Genomic DNA, 24,505 nt, shown 5'->3' with positions numbered 1-24,505 from the left:
TTTCTACCAGATTTATGGGTGGAAATAAAAAAGGCTCCATTTAGGGAGGAAATGTGACATCAGGCAACAGGCTGAATATGGAGCAGGACCCAGCAAAAGCCTGAAGAATCTCGGGGAGGTGTGGGCGAGCTGTGTTTACTCTTGTCTCCAGAACAATGGAGCTCCCCATTGACGTCAATGGAAGGGAAGGAACAAAAGAGCCCTTGGGCGTGTGCAGCTGGGCGCAGCTGGGCCTGGGTCTGCTCGGCATTTGTGTGTGTATGTTAGGGAGTGTGTCGAGGTGTCAATGTCAGAGGAACAGGAGGAGGGGCCACCTGACTGAGTGTGTGAACAGACTGCAGGCTACCCGGGGCTTCTGTAGGAGGGGCTGCCCCGATGAACTTGGTATTTGCCCTGGTTTGCAACTGAGAAGTGGCACACACACACCTTGTCAAGCCCAAGGGAAGGAGTTATCACTCTCAGCAACTCCTGATGTGGGTTCATAACCTTTCCTTGTGTCCCATCCCTAGTCCCCAGGCGAGCTTGGGGAAAGAACAGGAGGACTAAAGGGAGATGCTGCCGCCCCAGCTTCCCGGACAATGCCCAGGGTCTCCAGCCTTTCAGAGCCGGAGACTCTCGCCTTCCGCATGTGACCCGGCATTTTCAGAGCCTGCTGCGTGGGAGTCTTGCAAGCTCCTTCATGTCCTGTAAGTCTCAGCCTTCTACCCAGAGCAGGGGAAATTGTACTGTCTCTCCTGACACTTTAAATGGAAGTTTCCGGGCTTGAGGTGCCCCCAGACAATGCTTACTGAAACAACAAACACTCAGACAAGGTGACGCAGGGTCCCGCGCTGTCTCCCAGGACAACCTCCCACCCTTGGCTCCTGCGTCTCTATGGCTCGCACTGTAGAAAGAGGACTTTTCTCAAGGCCCATCCTACCCGCCCTGGAGGTGCTGCCTTTCTCACGGAGTCTGTGGGGATAGCTCTGGCTCTGGTTGACTTATAGCTTACAGAGCCCAATTTAGCATTTGATGAAGTTCCCTTTTTATGAGACAGTCCTTTCTCCCTAGGGATGCGCGTGGGGGCAGGGACAATATCATTTCTCTTTTGTACCTCCCAAGAGTAACAGCGACTCCATTTCCTGAACCAAAAATTGCAACACGTGGTCTCAAAAATAAGAAAGGTCACTTGGTAGCGGCCGGGGCAAACGTCGACCACAAGCACCTCGGAGGCCCGGGTGGGCGTGCCACGGGAGCGGCTGCGGGGCGGTGCTGCCGCCTTCTCCCGGGCTGCTCCGGTGCTCGGCGTTGGATGAGTGAGTGAATGAATAAATGAATGAGTGAGTGAATGAATAAATGAATGAGTGAGTGAATGAATAAATGAATGAATGTGACTGAGTGAATGAAGCATGCCGCCCGAACTTTCCCGAGGCCCTGGCCGCCGCGGGCGCGCCTCTGGTCGGTGACCGCACGTGGAGGTCTCTCCGGCCTGGGCTTTGGCGCGCGGCTCTGCCAAGCTGGCCGGAGGTGCGCAGGAGCCCCGCGCCCAGCTCCCCCGCCCGCAGTGGTACGCGCCACTCCGCGCTCCCTGAGCTGGCGGACTCGCCGGCGTCGTGAATGGAAGGCCCAGACGCCGGAAGTGGATGAGACCACTAGGGAGGACGACGGGGGGCAAGAATGCAACGCGTCTCCATTGAGGAACCGACGAGGTGAACATGGAGTTCCATGTGCGTCTTATGTAAAAAGAGCGACGGGCACCGCCACCAATGGGCGCGCGGCGCTCTCAGGCCCTGCCCCCCAGGTATGCAGATGAGACGGAGTCGCGGCCAATGGCGGGCGCCGGGGGCGGGCGCAGCGCGCGCGGTCACGTTTTCCACTATGTGACAGCGGCGACTCGGCAGCGGCGGAGGCGGCCTCGCGGAGGGACTGCGTGCGGCTGTGGGCGGTGGCGGCGGCAGGCGCGGGGCCGGGCGGACAGAGCCGCGGGCCGACGGAGGGACCGGCGGACTGGCCGACGCGGACGCGGCCGGGCGGTGAGTGGCGCGGCGCGGCCCCGCTGCCGCTTACGTAACCGCCACCGGCGCGCTGGCCTCGGGCGGGTCGGGGTCCTCTCGCCGGCTCGGGCCGGGGACGCGCAGCCGGGAGTCTCCTGGGCCGCTGGACTCCGCGGCCTGAAACGGCGCCGGCTTGGGGGGCGCGTGCCGGCGGCCCTGTCTCAGGTGGTGGGTGGCCGAGCCTCCTGGGACAAACGGGCTGCGCTCGTTTGAACCGCGCTGACACCGCGGGGTGGGGACTCGAACCCCCGTTTCGCAGTTCAGGAGCCTGTCGTCCGAGAGGTGAGGCAGCGTGTGTAGGGCACCGAGCTACTGAGTGACTGCGTGCGGGCTGCGGTCCGTGGGCGATTCTCTTTTGGGAACCCTCCTTCCCCTTCCATGGGCAAGGCCAAGGAAACCAAGGGTCAGCTCAGCGGGCCCTGGGATCTGGAGACCGGGGAGCTGCCTGCCTGCTCTGAGGCCACAAGGCCAAGTCCTGGCTGGGGAAGGGCCATGGGGGGGCGCTGATATAGGAGCTTTTCCTGGACACCCACGGGTCTCCTGGGATGGGTGATCAGAGGGACAAGGAAGTCCCTGTGTTGAGCCGGGCCTGGGAACACTGAGGACAGGGAGACTGCCTGATGTTCGCCCCCTTTGCCTCCCCTGGACCACTCTGGATCAATTCCCTCTCCCCGTACTGGATAGAAGGGAATGGGGGTGTCCACTCGGTGCAGCAGTCTCACCTTCCTGCTGGGATGTACTTTCTCGGCCAAGTCCCAGACATATACTAGGGGGTGGGAGGTGGCCTGCTTCCCCCTTCAGGAAGGCCAGGGTAAGGAATGACGAGTTGGTTGCCAGGGTTTCTGTAACCTACACAGAAAAAAACCCGTTTGGAAAGCTGATTCATACAGAACAACAGAGCCAGAAGGCACCCTGGAAATCACCCAGAGTAACCCTTCAGCCTGGCAAGATGAGCACATTGAGGCCCAGGCTCAGGCTGTCTGCAGGGTCTTCCTATCACCCTGGGGCAGGATGCGCTTCAGAGGGTCAGTGAAGGCCTCTATGTGGGTGCTGAATCCTGCGTGGGCTGGAATTTGGGAGGAGGAACCTTAAGTCTCGGAAATGTTAAGAACCCCACACACACCATGGTCAAAGCCCCATATGGACACCCCTCACCTGTATGTGGCACAGCAGGACCATTAGACCTCTTGGCTTCAGAGGTGAGAGCCCACTCTCTGCCCCGACCTGGGACTTCTTGTCCCAGGTTGGATGTGCTTGAGAAGAGAACAGGACTCTACCTGACGGCTTTATTTGGAAGTTGAGTTCTAAAATACAAGGTGAATTGATTTTTGTATGCTTTATGACTATAATGAAGAAAGGGACTATGTTTTTTTTTCTGAAGTGCAAGCTGTGTGATGTGCCAGCACGGGGATGGTACCGTGGGCGTTTGCAGTTATCTGTCACCGTCGCCTTGGTGTGATTCATTGGTACTGCACTAGGGCAACTCTGGCTTTCCGTGGAGACGGAGTGCCAGGTGGGAAGGGGGAGCCCTGCGTCAGCCAGCTGGCTGCTGCTGCGAGTGTTGGCTCCTCGTCCAGGCCCCAGTTTCCTCGTTTGTTCGGAGGGGCTCCGATTGGGCAATCTCTGGGGTCTATTTTAATGCCCAGCTTTTCGGTTTTCTGTTACCCTATAGATGATTTTTCCCAGTTTGCTCACAGGAGACAGAGGCTTCTGATACTCCTGCCTTTGGGGCACATAATGTTCCCCTGTGACCCACGTCTGCAGTGCTCAGAGGGACAAAGGAGAGGTTTCTCTCCTGTGCACTGCTTCTCAAACACAGAGAACTTTCTGAAAAATACTGCTAGCTATACTGCTGTTTTTAAGTGATGATGTAACTTTACCAGGACTCGGCAAAACCCGGCTCTGTCAGGTCATTGAGTAGCTGGCAGGGCTACTCAGTGTGTAGTCAGAAGAAAGGCTCTGGGTATGCTTTTACCTTTGGAAAACTACTCTGTTTGGCAGAGTGAGCTAGAAACGCACGATTCCATAGGCTTGGCAGAGACTGTCCCCACACTTCTGGAAAGCTGGCCTACCTGCGGAACCAAGGGAGAATCAGTAGTATAGAGGGGGCCTCTGATGGCCCCTCCCCAGGCCCACGCTCTCTCCTCGAGGGACCAGGCCCTCCTCTCAACTCTTTATGCTCATTGTGTGCATGTTTATAACAAGTTTATTACCATATTTCTAAGTCTAGAACAAATTAGAAGCAGTAAATGAGCAGCAGTGACTGGTGACAGGAGTCAAGGCCACTTGGTTTTCAGAGACTGGCAGTTCCCAAGACAGAGTGGGCTGCTGTGCTGAACCCTTGCCCGCCTTGAAGGGTTCCTCATGCTCTTCCTGGGGTGGCGCAGAGGAATCAGAATCCACCGTTTAAGAAACCAGGTACCAGAGGAGCAGATGCCCCAGCTTTCCAAAATTCAGAGTAGCTCAGTCCCTGACCACTGGAGCTAGGAGGCCAACACTTCTACATTTCTTATTGCTTTAAAATCTTGTAGTTCTAAAAATTTCAGGGTTGAAAAGCTTGAGTTGAGAGCATTGAAGGTGTCCTAGTGAGGCCGAGGCAGTGCCTCCCCCGTGCACCTCCTTCCCTCCGTATTTGGAGGTTGTGGTCACATTTTCCTCAGTTACCCAGCTGTTGCCATGGAGAGTGCGGCTGTTTATTTAGCAAGACAAACATTTTCTCAGGATTACAGCAGGCTGGCCTCAGGGAGTTGGCTCCTACCAGGAAGTAGAAAACATGTTCTAATATTTGGGGTTGTAAATACTGCAGGACTTGCTGAGACAGTACATGCTGTATGATTCCTATTATGTAAAGTTCAAAAACAGGCAGAATTAACTAGGCTGTGAGAAGCCGAGCTCGTGGGTCCCTGCGGGGTAGACGGTGACTGGGAGGGCCACCAGGAGCCTGTGGGGCAGCTGACGGTATGCTGCCTCTGGTCACACGGGTGTGTTGATTGCAGATATACAGCAAGCTTTGACCTCACGACGGACTCCTCTGGTGATTGAACACTGATTCCTGATTTCTACAAAAATTGCATTTCCACCTTAGGTGTGAGGGAATTGAGTACAGCAAGACTTTACCAGTCCTGGGGGTACAGTGGAGGCTGGAGCTGGGTCCCGGGCTGTGCTTTCGTTCCTAATTTTTAAACACTGTTATGGAAGTGTGAATATCTGTCAAAGTAGAGAGGACAGGGCAACCAACCCTGTGACTCCGCAGCCTGCTTCTAGTGTTTCGTCTCCTGGCCCTTCTCCTTCCACATCCCCACCATCTGCTTTTCTTCCTGGTCCCAGGCTCTCTGTTGCTGTTGTGGACTGCACTTTCTGAATGGTACTCTCTCTGGTTGAGGCAACCCAGCTACCAAAAATGTGGCCAAGTGACCTGGTCTAAGCTTAACCTCTTTCTCTGATGGTTCTTGGAGGCAGAGCCGGTGGGCAGACAAGCGAAGGGGCCCCAACAGCAGGTTCATGCCCCAAGGCTCACGTTGGCTCCTTGCAGCCCCTTTTCAACCAGGCTGCCATTTTCCCTTCTGGGCATTGGCTCCCTGAGCACATAAATGCATGCCCACCCTTCCTCCCCCTGTCCCAATGGGGTAGAAACAGGTTTCCTAGGAGCTCCCCAGGGACAGCTGGTCCAGCCAGCTCTGGGCACGCATCTGTGGAAGGCAGGAGGCAAAGTCCACTTAGACAGGCACGTTGGTTTTGCCAACTTGGCAAAATGAGGCTGGTCCATTAGAGCCGCTGGGGCTGAGGACGCATTTTCTGGAATGGCCAAGTTTCTGGTGATTTGGCTTAGTTTGTGCTTTCACATTTCTGCCAGGCTTACCTGACCCTCTTTGCAAAAGTATTTATCTTCCACCTAAGGTAATGTTGGGGCACCAGTGAATCGTATTCAGACAGGCTCACAGGGGCTGGACTCAGGGGTGAAAAGCAGGCACTAAGTGCAAAAAAAGTGCAAAGCAGGAGAGCCGCGAGCAAAGCAGGAGAGCCGCGAGCAAAGCAGGAGAGCCGCGTGCAAAGCAGGAGAGCCGCGAGCAAAGCAGGAGAGCCGCGAGCAAAGCAGGAGAGCCGCGAGCAAAGCAGGAGAGCCGCGTGCAAAGCAGGAGAGCCGCGAGCAAAGCAGGAGAGCCACGAGCAAAGCAGGAGAGCTACGAGCAAAGCAGGAGAGCTGCAGAGCTACGAGCAAAGCAGGAGAGCCTCGTGCAAAGCAGGAGAGCTACGAGCCAAGCGCCCAGGGCCCAGATAGCACGGCGGCTTCAGATGCACGTTGCTCCCCCAAGGACTTCCTGGCCTGGGGGTGGCTCTGACTTCTTAGTCCTTTAAATAACGAGCCAGAGACAGCTACCATGTGATGATCACTCTCTCTCTTTTAAAATTGTTTTTGTTACCCTGGTCTGGTTTTTTTTCTTTTGAGACGGAGTCTTGCTTTGTGGCCCAGGCTGGAGTGCAGTGGCACAATCTCAGCTCACTGCAACCTCTGCCTCCAGGGTTCAAGTGATTCTCCTGTCTCAGCCTCCCAAGTAGCTGGGATTATAGGTGCACACCACAACGCCCGGCTAATTTTTGTATTTTTAACAGAGATGGGGTTTCATCATATTGCTCTGACTGGTCACGAGCTCCTGACCTCAGGTGATCCACCTGCCTCAGCCTCTTGAGGTGCTGGGATTACAGGCGTGAGCCACCGCGCCTAGCCTGTCTGTTTTTCTGTAGTGATTAGCAGTGATAATATAAGCTCATGTTACATTCCAGATTCCTTGCATGGGTTGTGTCTAACAACCAGTAGGAGGGAAGAACTGCTGTTATCCCCATCTCACGAATGAGGACACAAGGCACAGAGAGGTTAAGGAACTGTCCGAGATCACACAGTTAGGAAGTGGTGGAAGCTGGCTGAAACCCAGGCCATCCTGGACCTGTCCCCTTAACCACTCTGCTGCTGCCTCTGATCACCTTAATAACTCACTCACAGCAGAAAGGACCGGCTGTTTGTCTGGGGGAGGACTGTGGGGATGAGATGGGTGGTGACAGGGTGTTGGAGGTGTCAGGAGTGAGAGATTGCCCTTGATACCCTGGGCAGCCCCTTGGCAGCCCACTGAACCATGGTGAGAGCTCCCTGAGAGGTCTCCTTGCTGCCACCTTCCCTCAACCCTGCAACTCTAATGAAGTAACAAGTCAGATCTTGTTGCACAGAACTCTCCATGGTTCCCTGTCAGAGTTCTGACTCTGCCCCCGAAAGGTGCCCTCCTGCCCTTCCCTGCCCTCTCTGCTCCAGCCTCATGCACCTCCTCAGACAGGTCAGGGGCTCGCCTGCCGCAGGGCCTCCACAGTGGTGTGGCACATCATCCGAGTCCACATAGGGCGGGCAGAGCCAGAGATGCCCAGTGCCAGCCTCAGGTGTGAAGCCAGAAGGACCTGCCGGAGCACATGGCTGCAGGCCTGAGAGAGCAAAACCCAGGGACTCTGAGTCAGCTCACATACGAGGGCTCACGAGCAAGGTTTTTGCCAAATGGCACTTACACCTGGGGCTACGCTCCCTGAAATGTCACTCCCAGCCCCTCTATTCCCACTTGCTAGTTGCCTGCTGTACTGTATATTCTAGTTTCTTGTTTCTTGTCTGTTTCCTCCTAATGTAAGCTCCCTGAGGGCAGGGAAGATGTCTGTTCTGTTGTCTGCCCCAGTGCCAGCCCTCAGTGCTATGCAAGTAAGGGCAAGCCAGTCAGCGGGAAACTGCTGGCACTGGGTGGGCCCTGCATGAGTGCCACCTGTCTTTATTATTGTTGTTGTTATTGTTCTTGGACTCACTCGTCTATATCTGAGAATCTTCCCATATCAGTCTTTCTGGTCTCCCTCCTTTTAGTGGGTGCATAGTATTCCAGAGCATGGATGTCCCAGGTTTGTGTTTTTAACAGTACGTGTCAGGCCCTGGGGATCCAGTAGTGACCAACTCAAAGCCCCTGCCCCTATGGAACTGAAGTCCCAGAGGGGAGGCAGGCAGTATACAGCCAGCCCCTCAGTGCTGGCAAGGAAAGCTCGCAGAGCGGGAGTGGAGGACATGGAGAAGTAGCTGGTGGGGAGGCGGTGCTGTTCATGCAGGCTGCCCAGGGCATCTGCAGGAAGAGGGTTGTGGGCACAAGGGAGCAGCAAGTGCAGAGTCCCTGTGGTCAGAGCACACAGGGCTGGGGCCGAGGGGTGGGCAGTTAACAGGACATGCCCAGTAGATTGCAGGAGCTAGACTTGGCAAAGCCTGCAGCCCTCATGCCAATTAGAGCTATGCTCTGAGCCAGGGTCTGGGCACAGGCTGGGTGTGAGCTAAGCCTCTTTAGGCTCAGGATGGCTCTTGGTGCTGAGTTGACTATAGCAGGGCCAGGTGGAGACGGGACCATTTTGGAATTTGAGGTTGGCTCCTGGCCAGGATGGTTGTGGACGGGATGAATAGTCTCCCTGCTGATGATTCTTTCCAGGTTTGTATATTCCATGCTCACAGAGCTCCGTGCACATACGCAAGCTTCCCTGCAATGGATTCCTGGAAGTGAGAAGAGCCTGCAGATGATCAGTGTTGCTGGGAACTCAAATTTCCTTCCAGAACGACCCATTATGGCACCACCACACGCAAGAGCCGCTCTTCTCCACCTGACCAGTGCTGAGTGTGATCAGTCCTGTGAATTTTTGGCAACCTGATGGGCCAGATAATCTTGTCCTTTGCATTTTTCTGAAGCGAATGAGGTCTGACCTCTTTCTACAAGTTCACGATGTTTGGCATTTCTCCCTGCGGGAGCGGCCTGGGCAGTCTTTGTGCTTAGTCTGTCTCTGCCCAAAAGTTATTACCACTCATCTTTCATTGAATTTTCTAGGACTACCACAAAATGTAAAAAGAAAAAAAAACTGAAGTAACAGACTTGCTTATTTTGTTCCTGACTTTAAGTGGAATGACGCTGGCATTTTGGGTTTTATATGACTGAGGATATTAATAAAACCAGCTGTGTAACCCACAATCAAGTATCCTGTAGTTGAAATTTCCTCCCTTGGACCATAAGCTTTTCCTCTCAAAGTTATTAATTATAGCTGGACGCGGTGGCTCATGCCTGTAATCCCAGCATTTTGGGAGGCCAGGGTGGGCAGATCACGAGGTCAAGAGATCGAGACCGTCCTGGCCAAGGTGCCAACATGGCAAAACCCTGTCTCTACTAAAAATACAAAAATTAGTCACGCCACTGCACTCCATCCTGGCAACAGAGCAAGACTGTCTCAAAACAAAACAAGTGTGTGTGAGTTGCGCGTGTGTAGACACTGTCTTCTGGAAATTTAATGTTGCCGAAGAGATATCCAAGACTAATGCGTGTGTTCATCCTTTGTAGGGACCCTGTTTGTTCTCTTCGGATGCTGGTAGGATTTTCTCTACCCTTGAAGCTACCGTTTGTCATCTGGATGCAGTTAGGCATTGGATTTTTGTCTCTGGCTCAGGATGGTTCTCTTCATGTGTTTCATTCATTACGGGTTCCGTTTCATTGTTCTTGTGTCTTTCAGAAAGAGCTGTAATCCACAGGTAAAACCCGGTTCTCCTCCATCTCTCTCCTCTTCCCCTTCCCTTTGAAAAGTTTCTCAGACATCTTTTCCCTATCACTGAAGCCGTTTTCTTTTGTATTCACGCTGAACTTTGTCCTTTCCAGTTTTCTGTTCTAATGTGGATTTTTATCAGTCTGCGGCTTTATCTCATCCCTCATTACTTGTTTCATTGACGCCATCGTTTCTCGAATTCTCGCTATGAAAAGTAGATGCTGTCCAATCTGCTGGCTTCCTCTGTGGCATGTCTTTGTTGTGTGTCTTTCCACAGCCCCGCATTGGCTTTCTTCTGTTGATTAGTTTGTGAACAAGGCAAGGTGTCGTCGACCCTGCTGCTCTCCAGACGCTGACATGGGTGGGCTCTGCGTGAGCCCCGCCTCTCACCAGGCTGCCCTGGAGTGGCTCATGTCCAAATGGACTTGACCTGGGGAAGTGGTTGCTGAAGGCTCTTGCTGGAGCTCAGCCATCCAGTTCCTGGGGCCAGCTCGTGGAATCTGGCTCCCTGCGTGTGTGACCCTCAGCATTGCTGGCTGGTATAGAGTCCTTTCTCAGCATCGCCCTGTTGGGGAGAGTACCTGGGGGTGTTGAGTGGGTGAAGTCCATCCAGGAGAACCTCTGCTTCCCGCAGGATTTCTGTTCCTGTGTCTGTTCCTTTCCCACAACTTCCTCGTGAAGCATCTTCATGGTAGAGTCCCCTTCCGTGGCCGGGGTAGCAGGGCTCTCAGCACTGGCCACTTCCTCAGGGGGTGTTGGACTCTAGTGCACTCTTCCTGCTCCCTCCATTTGAGCTTCAGCAGGATGTGCCTTCACTTTATGGCCAGTGATTGGGACCCACTGGGACTTTTAGGGCTGCTGAAAATGATCCCTCTCCTCACCAATTGTATAATCCTTGGTCATTTCACATGGGTTCTGGTTTGAAGGATGCTGAAGGGGAGGCCCTCCCAGAGCTAGGTGAGAACTGGAGCATAAGATTTTTACAGAGCTCTGGGGTCTGGAATCCAGAAACCCTTTTCTCCCCTTGTTCCACCTGCCCTGGGAAGGGCCAAATGAATGCCATGAAGAAGTGGCAGTGCCAAAATGTGCCAGAGTTGGGCCAAGCACAGGGCAGTGACAGGAAGCAGGAGGTCCCCACCCAGTTGATCCTGGGTGTGGGTTGGGGGTCCCATCTTCAGATGCCGGCAGGCCTGGAAGCCAGGGCTGTCATCTGCTGCTGTGTGGCCCTCCGTGGGCGCATCTGTAGAACGGTCTCCACACCATATAGACAGTGATGAAGGGTTCTGGAAGGTTGTGTGTTGGGTGCTTAACATCATGTCTGTCGTCAGCATCATGCCAGAGCCTCACAGCTCTGTTAGTTAAGCATGAGCACCTGTGTCAAGCAGGCCTTCATCTAGCCCTGCTCCGCTTGAGTGGGTGCCCACTTCCTCCCAGAACCCTGCTGGAAACGCCATCCTGGGGATGGGGAGACATCACTGGGTGAAGAAGGAAGGACTCAGGATGGCATTTTGGCCTCCCACCTGCGAATCAGCCCTACCCCTCCCTGCTCTCTGTCTCTGCTCACCACCTCAGTTTGTGTCCAGGATGATTGCTGGTCTGTCTCTAATTTCAGCCCCACTCCACCCATTCACCCCAAAATGCCAAGGTAAAGTTTCTGTCCAGCACAGCAGTGTGAGCCTGTGCAAATGCAAGTGGGCCTGGCATTCAGAGTGCCATGCGGCTCCCAACCCTTCCCGGTAAATGTGGGGCCACATCGTCCTGGCCCCTCCCCATCCCAGTTGTACATGCCTGCGGGCTCTGGGACCCCCAGGCTGCTGGGAGGGTTCCACACCTGCCAGGCCCCTTTGCCCTCTTCACCCGGAAAGCCCTGTTTGTTCCCCTGTCTCCTGCTGGCCTTGGCTTCTCCTGTAACTGTGCCGTGCTGTAATGGCCAAGATTTCTGAACCTGGCTCCCCTCACCCACCATCATCTGGGAATTTTATAAAAGGCAGATCACACATTCAGTGGGACTGTGTGTCCCCGCCCTCCCACCCACTCCACAGTCTGGGTGGTGATTATCAGTGCTGTTGTCTGCCTTCTGATGAGGCTGTCAGCAGCCCTGGGTCAGCAGCTGAGGCTGCCTAATTCAGCCATCTTCCTGATTTCATGGCAGATAGGAGCTCTGTCAATAAGAAAAGTAAGTGACTGATGACCTAATATGTGTGTGATTGATCCCAATGAAAGGGTACTTTGGCCGGGTGTGGTTGGCTGAAGTGGGGAGATCGCTCAGTGAGACCAGTCTGGGCAACATGGCAAAGCACCGTCTCTACCAAAAATACAAAAAATTAGCCAGGCAGGATGGTGAACACCTGTGGTTCCAGCCACCCTGGAGGCTGAGATGGGAGGATTGCCTCAACCCAGGCACTGCATTCCCTGGGCGACAGAGCCAGACCCTGGCTCCAAAAAAAAGAGACTGCAGTTTCGTTAGTATCAGAAGGAGTCAAAAGGCTGCTCTACCTGGTGGCTGTAGCTGCCACTCGTGCGAGCACTTTTTAATGCCTGACGGCATCCCTCTGTTGCAGCTTCATTCCAGAGCCCAGCATGAACGGATACGCGGAATTTCCTTCCAGCCCCAGTAACCCCACCAAGGAGCCCATGGAGCCCCAGCCCAGCCAGGTCCCGCTGCCGGAAGACATGGACATGAGCAGTGGCTCCAGTGGGCATGAGACCAACGAGAACTGCTCCACGGGGCGGGACTCGCAGGGCAGTGATTGTGACGACAGTGGGAAGGAGCTGGGGATGCTGGTGGAGCCACCGGACACCCACCAGAGGTGGGTTCAGCCTCTGGCCAGATACAGGCTGGGCAGGTTGTTTTCTCTGTGCCTCATTTCTGCTGTGATTTGATTGTTTTGCTTGCAGTCTTTAAATCATGATTACCAAGTTTTTCAAAATTTTGAAAAGACTAAAATGTGTCAGGGTCTGTCCTTCCTTATAAGGAGGCCCCCGTCGATTTCGTAGATCTGGTTGCCAACAGACAGGTACTTGGTAGTGTGAGGAGATCTTGGGAGGTAGCAGTGTCAGGTAACCCAGCCAGCAGCTGCTCAGATGACACGGGGCAGTTTATAAAAGAGGAACTGCCTCCTGTTGTCGTGTGTTTCTGTGTCCTGGTACTTCGTTTTTCTGATGTCTGAAGGTTTTATGTTCCAGTTTTATCTTAACGTTGTATTTTTAAGACATTATCTTACTATGGTGTTATTTAGCCTTTTATCACTGGTAGGATGGCAGCGGAAGACCCTTCTCCACATACAGTTGTCTAAATTTTGCTTTTATTTCTTGTTTTCATAGTCCAGATGCCTTTAGCCTGATGATGGCAAAATCTGAACACAACCCCTCTACGAGTGGCTGCAGGTAAGGCCCGTTAGAACTTCGTACGTAGAGTCTTCAGAGAAATTGAAAGGTTTCTTATTGGAGGTTAGTTGTTTGAGAGTGACGTGGCTTTTTTTAAGCTCTGCTAACACCCATCTGTGTGGCCATGTGGGTACAAACCCAGCCTCACCCTGGCCCTTCAGACGCTGACTGTCCCCTCGTGCAGTCCAGAGCCCCCAGGATGTCGCTCCAGCACCTGTAGCTCCTCCCAGCTCTACTCGAAGCTGACTTTGCCTGAGTCTTGGGCATTTTCATCTGGAACATTCTTCATCCTTCTTAGGTGTTTGTACCAAACTTAGCCTTACGTCAATTTCCACGTCACCTCTGGAGCAAAACCCAGCTCCTCGTCCAGGGCATGTGGGCACTTTGCATTGCCTGAGAAACCTTGACTTCCATTATTCCTTCAGCACCCTCTGTTCTGAGGAGGCCCACCTTCATCAGCCAGTGCCCCGCTGTCCTGTCTCTCTAGCATCTCTGTGTCGTTAATTGATGTTTAAAGACCCTTCTCCACAAGCCCCTTTCTCTGTGTTCATGGCTCACATGTCTGTCCTCTGTAATCCCATCACTCAGTCCTCCTTTACCTGGGGCAGGGAAGGAGGGCACAGCTCAGTGCACCGTCCACTGCAGCAGGCTGGGTTGACCAGTATCCTTTCCTGAGCAAAGCCTAGCTCTGACCCTGGAGGGAAACAACACAGTTGGAGGGACTTCTCCAGCGTTCAGTTGGGGCAGAGCAGTGATTCTTGGCCAGGGACAATTTGTCTCCCGGCAAGAGACATCTGTCAGTGTCTGCAGACAGCTCTGATTGTCGTGCCTCGCTGGGGTCCCCCTGGTCTGTCGTGGGTGAGACCAGGGATACTGCTAAATGTCCTGCAGAGCCCCACAAAGGACCGCCTCGACCAAAATGTCTCCAGAGCTGAGGCTGAGAAACTGGATGAGAGGCGCGTTTCTTCGGGAAAGGATGCCTAGGAAGCTAACATTTGGCTGCCTCTTTCTTGAATCCTGCAGTAGCGACCAGTCTTCAAAGGTGGACACTCACAAAGAACTGATAAAAACACTGAAGGAGCTGAAGGTCCACCTCCCTGCAGACAAGAAGGCCAAGGGCAAGGCCAGTACTCTGGCCACCCTGAAGTACGCCCTCAGGAGCGTGAAGCAGGTGAAAGGTACGTCTGCCCTGCACATCTGCTCCAAACCTATAGAAGTATGTTTTAAATCCCCCAAACTAGAGCTTGGGTTGTGTTGACTTTCTAAAACTCAAGGTTCATCACAGCTCACTGCAGCCATGACCTCCTGGGCTGCCAGGAGCCTTTCCTGCATAGCTGGGACCACAGGCGTGTGCCACCACGCCCAGCTAATTTTTGTATTTTTTGTAGAGATGGGATCTCACTATGTTGCCCAAGCTGGTCTCAAACTCCTGGGCCCGAACAGTCCTCCCAAATAAGCCTCCCAAAGTTCTGGGACTACAGGTGTAAACCACCGTGCCTCACCTACCCTTTTTCTTCACAGTGGAAACTACCAGCTCCTGAACTTTGAAGAATTCCTCAAATGTGTTGGTCCATTGTGATGAGCAGGCAGGGACCATCAGTGTCAGCCAGGGTGGGGAAGGGAGGTGCCCTGCAGAACATGCGCACACCTCCTACCAGCTGGTGTGTGAGCACCTCCCTACTCTGGAGCTGTGCCTTTGTTCATGCACACATGCTCTAAGGGGCTGGTGGATCCTGTACGTTAAAAACATCCATAAAAATAGAAAAATCTGAAAGGCTTGAAGGTGAAGCAGTAGCTGTATTCTGTTAACCTCTTTCAAAGCACAGCATGCAGTTAGGGCGAGGCTCTTCACTAGTAATCGTGGGTATAAACTCACATTTCCAGCAGTCTTCACATTTTTAATGTTTGGGTAGTTTTTGATCAGCACTGATCTCTGGGGCCCTTGAGCGAGTGTGGAAGGGTTGCTCTGCCATGTGCTGGCTTGGGATTGCATTTTTGGGTGTTGTCTTTGGGTGTCCTTAAAGTTTCTCTGCAGGCTCCCTGATCCCATTATCCATTTTGTGAGGGTTGATATAGACAGAACAAGGTGCCTCAGCTGCTTGTCATTGCTGGTCAGGTCTAAAGTTACTGCATGGAAATCCAGTGCCCCTGGGATGTGCACCCCGCCAAGGAGGGCACCACTCTGGGGCTGCATGCCTGTGGAGGCCTCGTCTTCCAGGAGGAGCTGGAGAGGAGAGTGCATTCTGATCATCTGGGCTGCTCTGTTCTCAAGTGATTGTGTCCATTTAGGGTGGTTCCCTGCTGGCATCTGCAGTAACTTCAGCGCTCAGAAGCTCTGCCATGGGAAGACATTTTCTACACTTTCCAGCAGTTTCTATCTTAATTTCAGAGCATACTCAGAAATGTGCCTGTTTCTGAAATTGCCGAAGGTGGCCAAACTGAAAGCAGCTGAGCCCATCTGTGGGTCCGAAGGTCTCCCCAGCACATTGCAGGAAGCACACACGTGGCAGAGCCCAGCTCAGACTCATGCAGCCCCAGGTTTCATCTCTGCAGGGCCTAGTGACCCCTGAGGGCAAGTGGTAGCCTGGAGTAGGGGCCACTGTGGCCATGAGCACCGACACCCAGAGACAGGCTTTTCGCCCCAGAGTGAGCCCACCGGATGAGCCCAGGATGACATGGGAACCCAGATGGAGTGGCCCTCATCTTCAGAATCTATTTTGAAAACTTTTTTTAAAATGTTGTTTCTTTTTTAAAACTTTTTAAAAAATGTGCCTGCTATTTTTTTTAAGTAGCTGATTCTGCCTGGATGGGGGTGTCTGGTGGCATCACCCAGGGAGTCAGATGTGCAGGGGCTGCCATGAGTTCCTGTGTGGAAATGTGGCTATATCATCATGATTAAAGACCCTTCTGGGCCAGACACAGTGACTCATGCCTGTAAAACCAGCACTTTGGGAGGCTGATGTGGGCAGATCATGAGGTCAAGGGATCGAGACCATCCTGGCCAACATGGTGAAACCCAGTCTCTATTAAAAATACAAAATTAGCTGGATCTGGTTGTGCACACCCCTACTCCCCACTACTTGGGAGGCTGAGGCAGGAGAATTGGTTGAACTTGGGAGGCGGAAGGTGCGATGAGCCGAGATCGTGCCACTGTACTCCAGCCTGGTGACAGAGCAAGACTCCATCTCTCTTAAAAAAAAAAAGACCCTTCTGGAGGCCAGAAGTAGTGGGTCACCTGAGGTCAGGAGTTTGAGGATAGCCTGGCCAGCATGGTGAAACCCCATCTCTACTAAAAATATAAAAGTTAAGCTGGACACGGTGGCTCGTGCCTGTAATACACCACTTTGGGAGGCCGAGGCAGGAAGATCATGAGGTCAAGAGATTGAGACCATCCTGACCATCATGGTGAAATCCCATCTCTACTAAAAATACAAAAATTAGCTGGGCGTGCCTGTAGTCCCAGCTACTCGGGAGGCTGAGGCAGGAGAGTAATTTGAACCCAGAAAGCAGAGGTTGCAGTGAGCCAAGATCGTGCCACTGCACTCCAGCCTGGCAACAGGGCAAAACTCCATCTAAAAAAAATAATAATAATAAACTTTAAAAAAATTAGTTGGGCATGGAGGCGGGTTCCCGTAATCCCAGCTACTCGGGAGGCTGAGGCAAGAATCGCTTGAACCCAGAAGGCAGAGGTTGCAGTGAGCCGAGATTGCGTCATTGCACTCCAGTCTGGGCAACAAGAGCAAAACTCCATCTCAAAAACAAAAACAAAAACAAAAAAAACCTGGAAAACCTGAAGGGTAGCTGGAACTCTGTGACCATATTACCTTAAATAATGTAGTTGCCACTTAAAAAAATTGTATAATCAAAGGCCTTCTGACGTTTTAGGGGAAAAAATCCTGACTTCTGTTTGTGAGTCTGTTTTGCCTGCACGTTTCCATGTGTTCTATGTCGCAGGAAGACAGGGTCTATATCCCACCTTTTCATTTGAGAAAAGTAGAGCCCCCAGTTTGTAAGAGCAAGTGGCTGTCTCTAGCCAAGTGCTGGCTTCTGCCCACTGAGTTCGAGCCCTGTGTCTCCTGCAGCCAGTGAAGAGTATTACCAGCTGCTGATGTCCAGCGAGGGCCACCCCTGCGGAGCAGACGTGCCTTCCTACACCGTGGAGGAGATCGAGAGCGTCACCTCTGAGCACATAGTGAAGAATGCCGTAAGCCTCTTCCCCTGGAAAGTTTCTCTTTAAACAGCAGGAGTTCTTCCTCCAGGCCAACTAGCTCAGCGCTGTGGCCAGTGGCCATAAGGCAGGAGCGTTTTGGGTTTCAGCAGTTAAGTTCCCACCTCTAAAAGAAAGGTGATTCTGGAAGTAGCATTCATGTTCTGTACTTCTGCCTTCTGTGAGACTGTCTTCCTTGTCCCTACCCAGCTTTGTCCTGTAGCTCATGGATGCAAGGGCAAACCCAGTGTGACTGAACTGGGGGCTCTGGGTTTTCGTGTCCTCAAGACAGACTTAGTGACAGTCAATTCACTTGTCCAGGGCTTTGTGGTCATGAGGGGGTGCTGGAATTTTGCAAGCCCATGCATTTTTAAGCACACCAAAAGCTGGGCCCCCTTGGAGGGTGCATGGGCCACATACACACACACCTACTCTACCACCCCGATTTCTCAGCCAGTGAGAACAAATGTAAGGGCCATTGGGGACCCCACATGTGCTGGGACCACAGCGAAGCTGGCCTCATAACAGGGCTCCCTAATCCTTCCCATTGTCTGCCTCCAGAGTAACCCCCGGGCAGCCCCCAGCTTTGAGCCCAGAGGGCCAACCAGCAGGGAGAGCACCCATGGTGGGCTGGAGGGGCCCGAGCAGAGGCATCTGCTCCCCAAGGAGCCCCAAAACCCCGGGAGAGAGCAAGGCTGGTGGAGGTTGATGGGGCAGGCCAAGTGAGCAGAAGGTCCCCCAGTCTCCCAGCCTGAACCCCAGGCTCGCTTTCCAAGACAGCAGGGTGAGTGGCACCTCCCAGGGAGCGGAGGCAGGTGGGGTTTAGTCCAGCAGTAGAACCCTGATGTGTTGTTTCAAATTATATCATGTTGGACCCTCCCAGTAACTGTAGCAAGTATAAGAGTTAAAGAGGAAAGAAACACAAACGAGGCTCGTGTCAAAGACAGGTTTCCTTCCATTCAAACGTCAGAGGCGCTCCTGGCCGATTGGTCAGGAGTGCTTTCTCTTACAGACTAAGAGTATATATTGGTTTCAGGGTGAGGGGGCGTATCACAGGCTTGGAATATTTTATGTGTGTGGAGAAGTTGATGGTGGGGTTGGAATCTCTGGGAAGAGGGGAGGTTGTCTTGGGGCAGGCACCTTTTTGGCCTGGAGTGGGGGTTATCTGGGGGCTGGCGTGTCTGGTCAGGGAGGAGTTTGGAATGTCTCTGGTTGGAGATGTTATTTGTGGTTTATGGTCATGCTGACCTTAGCCATTAGGCTGATGCCCTTTGGATTTAGGTGGTTTTTTATTAAGGTGAACTTTAGCATGAGGGGCTCGTCCATGATGCCAAGGCTCCTGCTTGGTCAACAGGAAAGTTTTTGGTCAGTACTAGGCAAGGGGCTCAGAGAGCTCCCCACTTCTGACCCTCCTGGTGGGCGGCTCCCTCCAGCCTTCCTGCCTGAGTCGGATGTGTGTCTGACCTTGTCACCACAGCCCTGCTCCTCCTTTTCAGGATATGTTTGCCGTGGCCGTGTCCCTGGTATCTGGGAAGATCCTGTACATCTCTGACCAGGTTGCATCCATATTTCACTGTAAGAGAGATGCCTTCAGCGACGCCAAGTTTGTGGAGTTCCTGGCGCCTCATGATGTGGGCGTGTTCCACAGCTTTACCTCCCCCTACAAGCTTCCCTCGTGGAGTGTGTGCAGTGGAGCAGGTGAGGTCATCAAGGGAGCGCCTTGGTCCCTCTGGGGGTCGGGGGAGGGGCCAGGAGCTGGGCCCACCCCAGATGTGGTGCAGGCTCCCCGCCTCACCTCTGCACTCAGAGCCCACCTGTGGGGGCCGCCAGCTGCCCACTCTGGCAAAGGTAAAAGATAAGCAGTTGTTTGTCTCGTCAGAATACATTTAGAGGAAAAAATAGTCTTTTCATAGATTTCAGAGAGAGCAAACCATTAGGCACTTTAGAAATGAAGTTGTTTGCAAAGCTGGAACCTTGCTGCCTTTGCAGTCGGGGAGGCATGGTCTGGGGGCCGTGGGAAACTGGAACTCCCTGCAGTTAGGCGTCCCCTACCACCTTTGCAGCCACAACCATCAAGTGGGTCACAGCCCAGAGTGACTTCCTGAGGGTTCTTTACCTTGACCAGGGCTGGCTTTGGGTATATAGACTGTGAGGTCCCTGGGCAGATGCCGCCGGCCCCTAAGGCAGGGAGGGCCAAGTCTGTCTGCACTGTGGGTGGCAGCCTCCCTGGCTGCCCTGCCTGCCACTGTGGCCCCATCTATCCTGTTTCATTTCCAGCCTCCGCTCCCCAGCCACGCCCTCCCAGTGGGGTCTGGTCCAGTTCCTGGAGCCAGCTTGGGGGTGTGCCGGCCTCTGGGCCTCTGCCAGTGCCTCCAACCCCCTGGCTCTACTCAAGGCCTCCTGTGCTCCAGCTCCTCACTGCCCAGCTAAGTCAAGGACCAGGTGAATTCTCAGGGACCTTTCCAAGCTGGTGATTTTACATCATTTTCTGTAACTAGTCATTGCCCCTACTTTCCTCATTTCTTCTGCATAGAGGAAATGCTGTGTGAAAGACCAAGATCTAAGATATTTTTCTTTTTCTTTTTTTTTTTAATTTACATTCCCATGAAAGCAAAGATTTCTTTTTTTAAAATCCCTTTCAACTATTAGGGAAACAACTTTTCCTTCATTTCTGATGAGGTTACCCGATTGATTTCATGTTTTCACTAGACCTTTCAAATTTTTTTTTTTGAGATGGAGTTTCACTTTTGATACCCAGGCTGGAGTGCAAATGGCATGATCTTGGCTCATGGCAACCTCTGCCTCCTGGGTTCAGGCAATTCTCCTGCCTCGCCCTCCTGGGTAGCTGGGACTACAGGCACGTGCCACCATGCCCGGCTAATTTTTTATATTTTTAGTAGAGATGGGGTTTCACCATGTTGACCAGGATGGTGTTGATCTCTTGACCTCGTGATCCACCTGCCTCGGCCTCCCAAAGTGCTGGGATTACAGGCTTGAGCCACCGCGCCCAGCCGACCTTTCACATTTTAAAGGAAGTTACTATTTTACCAAAATACCGATGTAAGCCTTGAAATGCTGAGTTGTTCCTATTAGAACTGACTATCCCAAAAATACGTAGTAGGAAATGTTCTGTTTCGCTGTGGCCAGGCCTCTGCACACCTACCCCAGAGTCTGAGGCAGCTGAGAGCCCAAAGAAAGAGGCTTGACAAATTCAGTTTCTTAGAAGGAAACATTTAACAGGGTCTTAAGAAGCCATGTATGTGTTGTGTGTGGCGACCAGACAAGACTGGATCCCAGTGCCATTCCCCAGACCCAGGGCTTCCCAGTGATGGGCCCTGAGAAGGGCCTGAGGGCAGGATTTAACTTAGGTACCTGCTCTTACTCAGGGACAATAGGGAAATGAAATCTCCCTGGCCTTCACAGAAGTCCCCGCAGAGGCTTAGTTTCCAAGGTGGAGCTGCTGTGGCCTCCACAGCTTTTTGTGTCGGTGTTCTGTACGTTTGTGAGAGTGCTCAATTGTGGGTTGGTTGTGGCAGTGCTCCGTGAGTGTGCTCAGTTGTGGGTCGGTTGGTGTGTTTGTGGCAGTGCACCGTGAGTGTGCTCAGTTGTGGGTCGGTTGGTGTGTTTGTGGCAGTGCACCGTGAGTGTGCTCAGTTTTGGGTGGGTGTGTTTGTGGCAGTGCACCGTGAGTATGCTCAGTTGTGGGTGGGTGTGTTTGCGGCAGTGCACCGTGAGTGTGCTCGGTTGTGGGTGGGTGTGTTTGTGGCAGTGCACCGTGAGTGTGCTCAGTTGTGGGTCGGTTGGTGTGTTTGTGGCAGTGCACCGTGAGTGTGCTCGGTTGTGGGTGGGTGTGTTTGCGGCAGTGCACCGTGAGTGTGCTCGGTTGTGGGTGGGTGTGTTTGCGGCAGTGCACCGTGAGTGTGCTCGGTTGTGGGTGGGTGTGTTTGCGGCAGTGCACCGTGAGTGTGCTCGGTTGTGGGTGGGTGTGTTTGCGGCAGTGCACCGTGAGTGTGCTCGGTTGTGGGTGGGTTTGCGGCAGTGCACCGTGAGTGTGCTCGGTTGTGGGTGGGTGTGTTTGCGGCAGTGCACCGTGAGTGTGCTCGGTTGTGGGTGGGTGTGTTTGCGGCAGTGCACCGTGAGTGTGCTCGGTTGTGGGTGGGTGTGTTTGCGGCAGTGCACCGTGAGTGTGCTCGGTTGTGGGTGGGTGTGTTTGCGGCAGTGCACCGTGAGTGTGCTCGGTTGTGGGTCGGTTGGTGTGTTTGCGGCAGTGCACCGTGAGTGTGCTCGGTTGTGGGTGGGTGTTTGTGGCAGTGCACCGTGAGTGTGCTCGGTTGTGGGTGGGTGTGTTTGCGGCAGTGCACCGTGAGTGTGCTCGGTTGTGGGTGGGTGTGTTTGCGGCAGTGCACCGTGAGTGTGCTCGGTTGTGGGTGGGTGTGTTTGCGGCAGTGCACCGTGAGTGTGCTCGGTTGTGGGTGGGTGTGTTTGCGGCAGTGCACCGTGAGTGTGCTCGGTTGTGGGTGGGTTTGCGGCAGTGCACCGTGAGTGTGCTCGGTTGTGGGTGGGTGTGTTTGCGGCAGTGCACCGTGAGTGTGCTCGGTTGTGGGTGGGTGTGTTTGCGGCAGTGCACCGTGAGTGTGCTCGGTTGTGGGTGGGTGTGTTTGCGGCAGTGCACCGTGAGTGTGCTCGGTTGTGGGTGGGTGTGTTTGCGGCAGTGCACCATGAGTGTGCTCGGTTGTGGGTGGGTGTGTTTGCGGCAGTGCACCGTGAGTGTGCTCGGTTGTGGGTGGGTGTGTTTGCGGCAGTGCACCGTGAGTGTGCTCGGTTGTGGGTGGGTGTGTTTGCGGCAGTGCACCGTGAGTGTGCTCGGTTGTGGGTGGGTGTGTTTGTGGCAGTGCACCGTGAGTGTGCTCGGTTGTGGGTCGGTTGGTGTGTTTGTGGCAGTGCACCGTGAGTATGCTCGGTTGTGGGTGGGTGTGTTTGCGGCAGTGCACCGTGAGTGTGCTCGGTTGTGGGTGGGTGTGTTTGCGGCAGTGCACCGTGAGTGTGCTCGGTTGTGGGTGGGTGTGTTTGCGGCAGTGCACCGTGAGTGTGCTCGGTTGTGGGTGGGTGTGTTTGTGGCAGTGCACCGTGAGTGTGCTCGGTTGTGGGTCGGTTGGTGTGTTTGTGGCAGTGCACCGTGAGTATGCTCGGTTGTGGGTGGGTGTGTTTGCGGCAGTGCACCGTGAGTGTGCTCGGTTGTGGGTGGGTGTGTTTGCGGCAGTGCACCGTGAGTGTGCTCGGTTGTGGGTGGGTGTGTTTGCGGCAGTGCACCGTGAGTGTGCTCGGTTGTGGGTGGGTGTGTTTGCGGCAGTGCACCGTGAGTGTGCTCGGTTGTGGGTGGGTGTGTTTGCGGCAGTGCACCGTGAGTGTGCTCGGTTGTGGGTGGGTGTGTTTGTGGCAGTGCACCGTGAGTGTGCTCGGTTGTGGGTCGGTTGGTGTGTTTGCGGCAGTGCACCGTGAGTGTGCTCGGTTGTGGGTCGGTTGGTGTGTTTGTGGCAGTGCACCGTGAGTGTGCTCGGTTGTGGGTGGGTGTGTTTGTGGCAGTGCACCGTGAGTGTGCTCGGTTGTGGGTTGATTGGTGTGTTTGTGGCAGTGCACCGTGAGTGTGCTCGGTTGTGGGTTGATTGGTGTGTTTGCGGCAGTGCACCGTGAGTGTGCTCGGTTGTGGGTCGGTTGGTGTGTTTGTGGCAGTGCACCGTGAGTGTGCTCGGTTGTGGGTGGGTGTGTTTGTGGCAGTGCACCGTGAGTGTGCTCGGTTGTGGGTCGGTTGGTGTGTTTGTGGCAGTGCACCGTGAGTGTGCTCAGTTGTGGGTTGGTGTGTTTGCGGCAGTGCACCGTGAGTGTGCTCGGTTGTGGGTCGGTGTGTTTGCGGCAGTGCACCGTGAGTGTGCTCGGTTGTGGGTGGGTGTGTTTGTGGCAGTGCACCGTGAGTGTGCTCGGTTGTGGGTTGATTGGTGTGTTTGCGGCAGTGCACCGTGAGTGTGCTCAGTTGTGGGTCGGTGTGTCTGTGGCAGCATCATTTATCATTTTGAAAAGGTAAAAATCCTGGTGCTGAAATGTTAGCGCTGCATAATTTGGAGTGTACCACACTCATGAAGTGTATGTAATTTTAGTCAGAAATGTAATAGAAGATTTCTCACCTGAAGGATCCACTTTGTGTTTTGATAAATTTTCAGTTTTCACCTTGGCTCTTGCTTGATTCCGCTGCTCTTCAGTCTGAGAAATGAGCAACACTATTCAGTTGTTTATTTGGATGAATAACTGGGCTCTTTGTTTTAGATTCTTTTACTCAAGAATGCTGCATGGAGGAGAAATCTTTCTTTTGCCGTGTCAGGTAAGCGTGGTTCCCAGTTTTTTTTAATTAGAAAACTCTGCAAACATTTCACCCCAGTGCCTGTCACAGGGCTTAGGAGGCCCGTGTGTTCCCCAGCACTGCCCACTCCACTTGAGGCTGGAGGGGCATGAGCCCTACCTGCAGGGACCCAGCCGGCCTGCTTCTGAAGTCTACCTGAAATCACAGTTACAGTTTAAACACGTACAGTTCACTAGAATGCGGCCAGCAGGGGAGTGACTTCTCCTGCCCCTCATGGAAATGGTGGCCAGGGGACCCTGTACTTTCTCTCTGTCTACTCCGGGGTTCACAGAGACTCTGAAAGCACCTGCAGCCTTTGGCTGTCTGTGCTTTTTTCTGGAGAGAGACCCACAGCTTTCCCCACAGGGTCTTGGTCCAAAGCAGGGTGACTGCTGGAGCATCCAGTTGCAGCGTCCGGAATGCCCCTGGGCCAGACCCTGGCACCCTCAGAGGTCAGGGCTGAGGACCCCTGGCAGGACCAGCACCCCTTTCCCATCTGCTTTACCCATGCAGAGTGCAGGCTGCTCCGGAGAGGGGCTGCGGCATGCTCCCACTGGGTGGGTGTTGACCGATTGGCCGTTCAGTATGGAGGGACTCAGAAGGGCAGACCCAGCTCCTCAGGCAAAGCAGAGGTGCACATCACCTGCAGCGTGGCCTGGGTCCCAGGTGAGGAGGGAACAGAACAGGGAACTGTTCCTGTGTCACTGTTCCAAACTTGAGTGCTGCTCTTCTCCACAGTGTCGGGAAAAGCCACGAGAATGAGATCCGCTACCACCCGTTCCGCATGACTCCCTACCTGGTCAAGGTTCGGGGCCGGCAAGGTGCTGAGAGTCAGCTTTGCTGCCTTCTCCTGGCAGAGCGAGTGCATTCTGGTTATGAAGGTAACAGCCAGCCCCAGAGTTG

General features: G+C 53.8%; 1 protein-coding gene across 5 annotated transcripts in view; it reads left to right on the top strand.

Moving 5' to 3' along the window:
• Positions 1 to 413: 413 nt before the first annotated feature.
• PER2 (period circadian regulator 2) overlaps positions 414 to 24,505 on the top strand; it is a 48,580-nt gene continuing 24,488 nt past the window's right edge. The window contains exons 1-8 of one of the 5 annotated variants that reach the window (XM_035306211.3): positions 414 to 686; positions 12,179 to 12,427; positions 12,942 to 13,004; positions 14,028 to 14,182; positions 17,087 to 17,208; positions 18,708 to 18,909; positions 23,530 to 23,584; positions 24,341 to 24,483. In XM_035306211.3, coding sequence (XP_035162102.1) covers positions 553 to 686; positions 12,179 to 12,427; positions 12,942 to 13,004; positions 14,028 to 14,182; positions 17,087 to 17,208; positions 18,708 to 18,909; positions 23,530 to 23,584; positions 24,341 to 24,483 — 1,123 coding nt within the window. In that variant the 5' untranslated portion in view covers positions 414 to 552. Of the gene's footprint in view, positions 687 to 1,857; positions 2,316 to 12,178; positions 12,428 to 12,941; positions 13,005 to 14,027; positions 14,183 to 17,086; positions 17,209 to 18,707; positions 18,910 to 19,253; positions 19,654 to 23,529; positions 23,585 to 24,340; positions 24,484 to 24,505 lie in introns of those variants that run through there. The other 4 variants (XM_054258089.2, XM_008999772.6, XM_078328903.1 and 1 more) reach the window with 4 other exon arrangements.

The sequence above is a fragment of the Callithrix jacchus genome, chromosome 6 (genome assembly GCF_049354715.1).
Source record: "Callithrix jacchus isolate 240 chromosome 6, calJac240_pri, whole genome shotgun sequence".
In the NCBI taxonomy this organism is placed as follows: domain Eukaryota; kingdom Metazoa; phylum Chordata; class Mammalia; order Primates; family Cebidae; genus Callithrix; species Callithrix jacchus.
The sequence above is the reverse complement of the archived record's forward strand: the minus strand, read 5'-3'. Positions and strand labels throughout refer to the sequence as shown.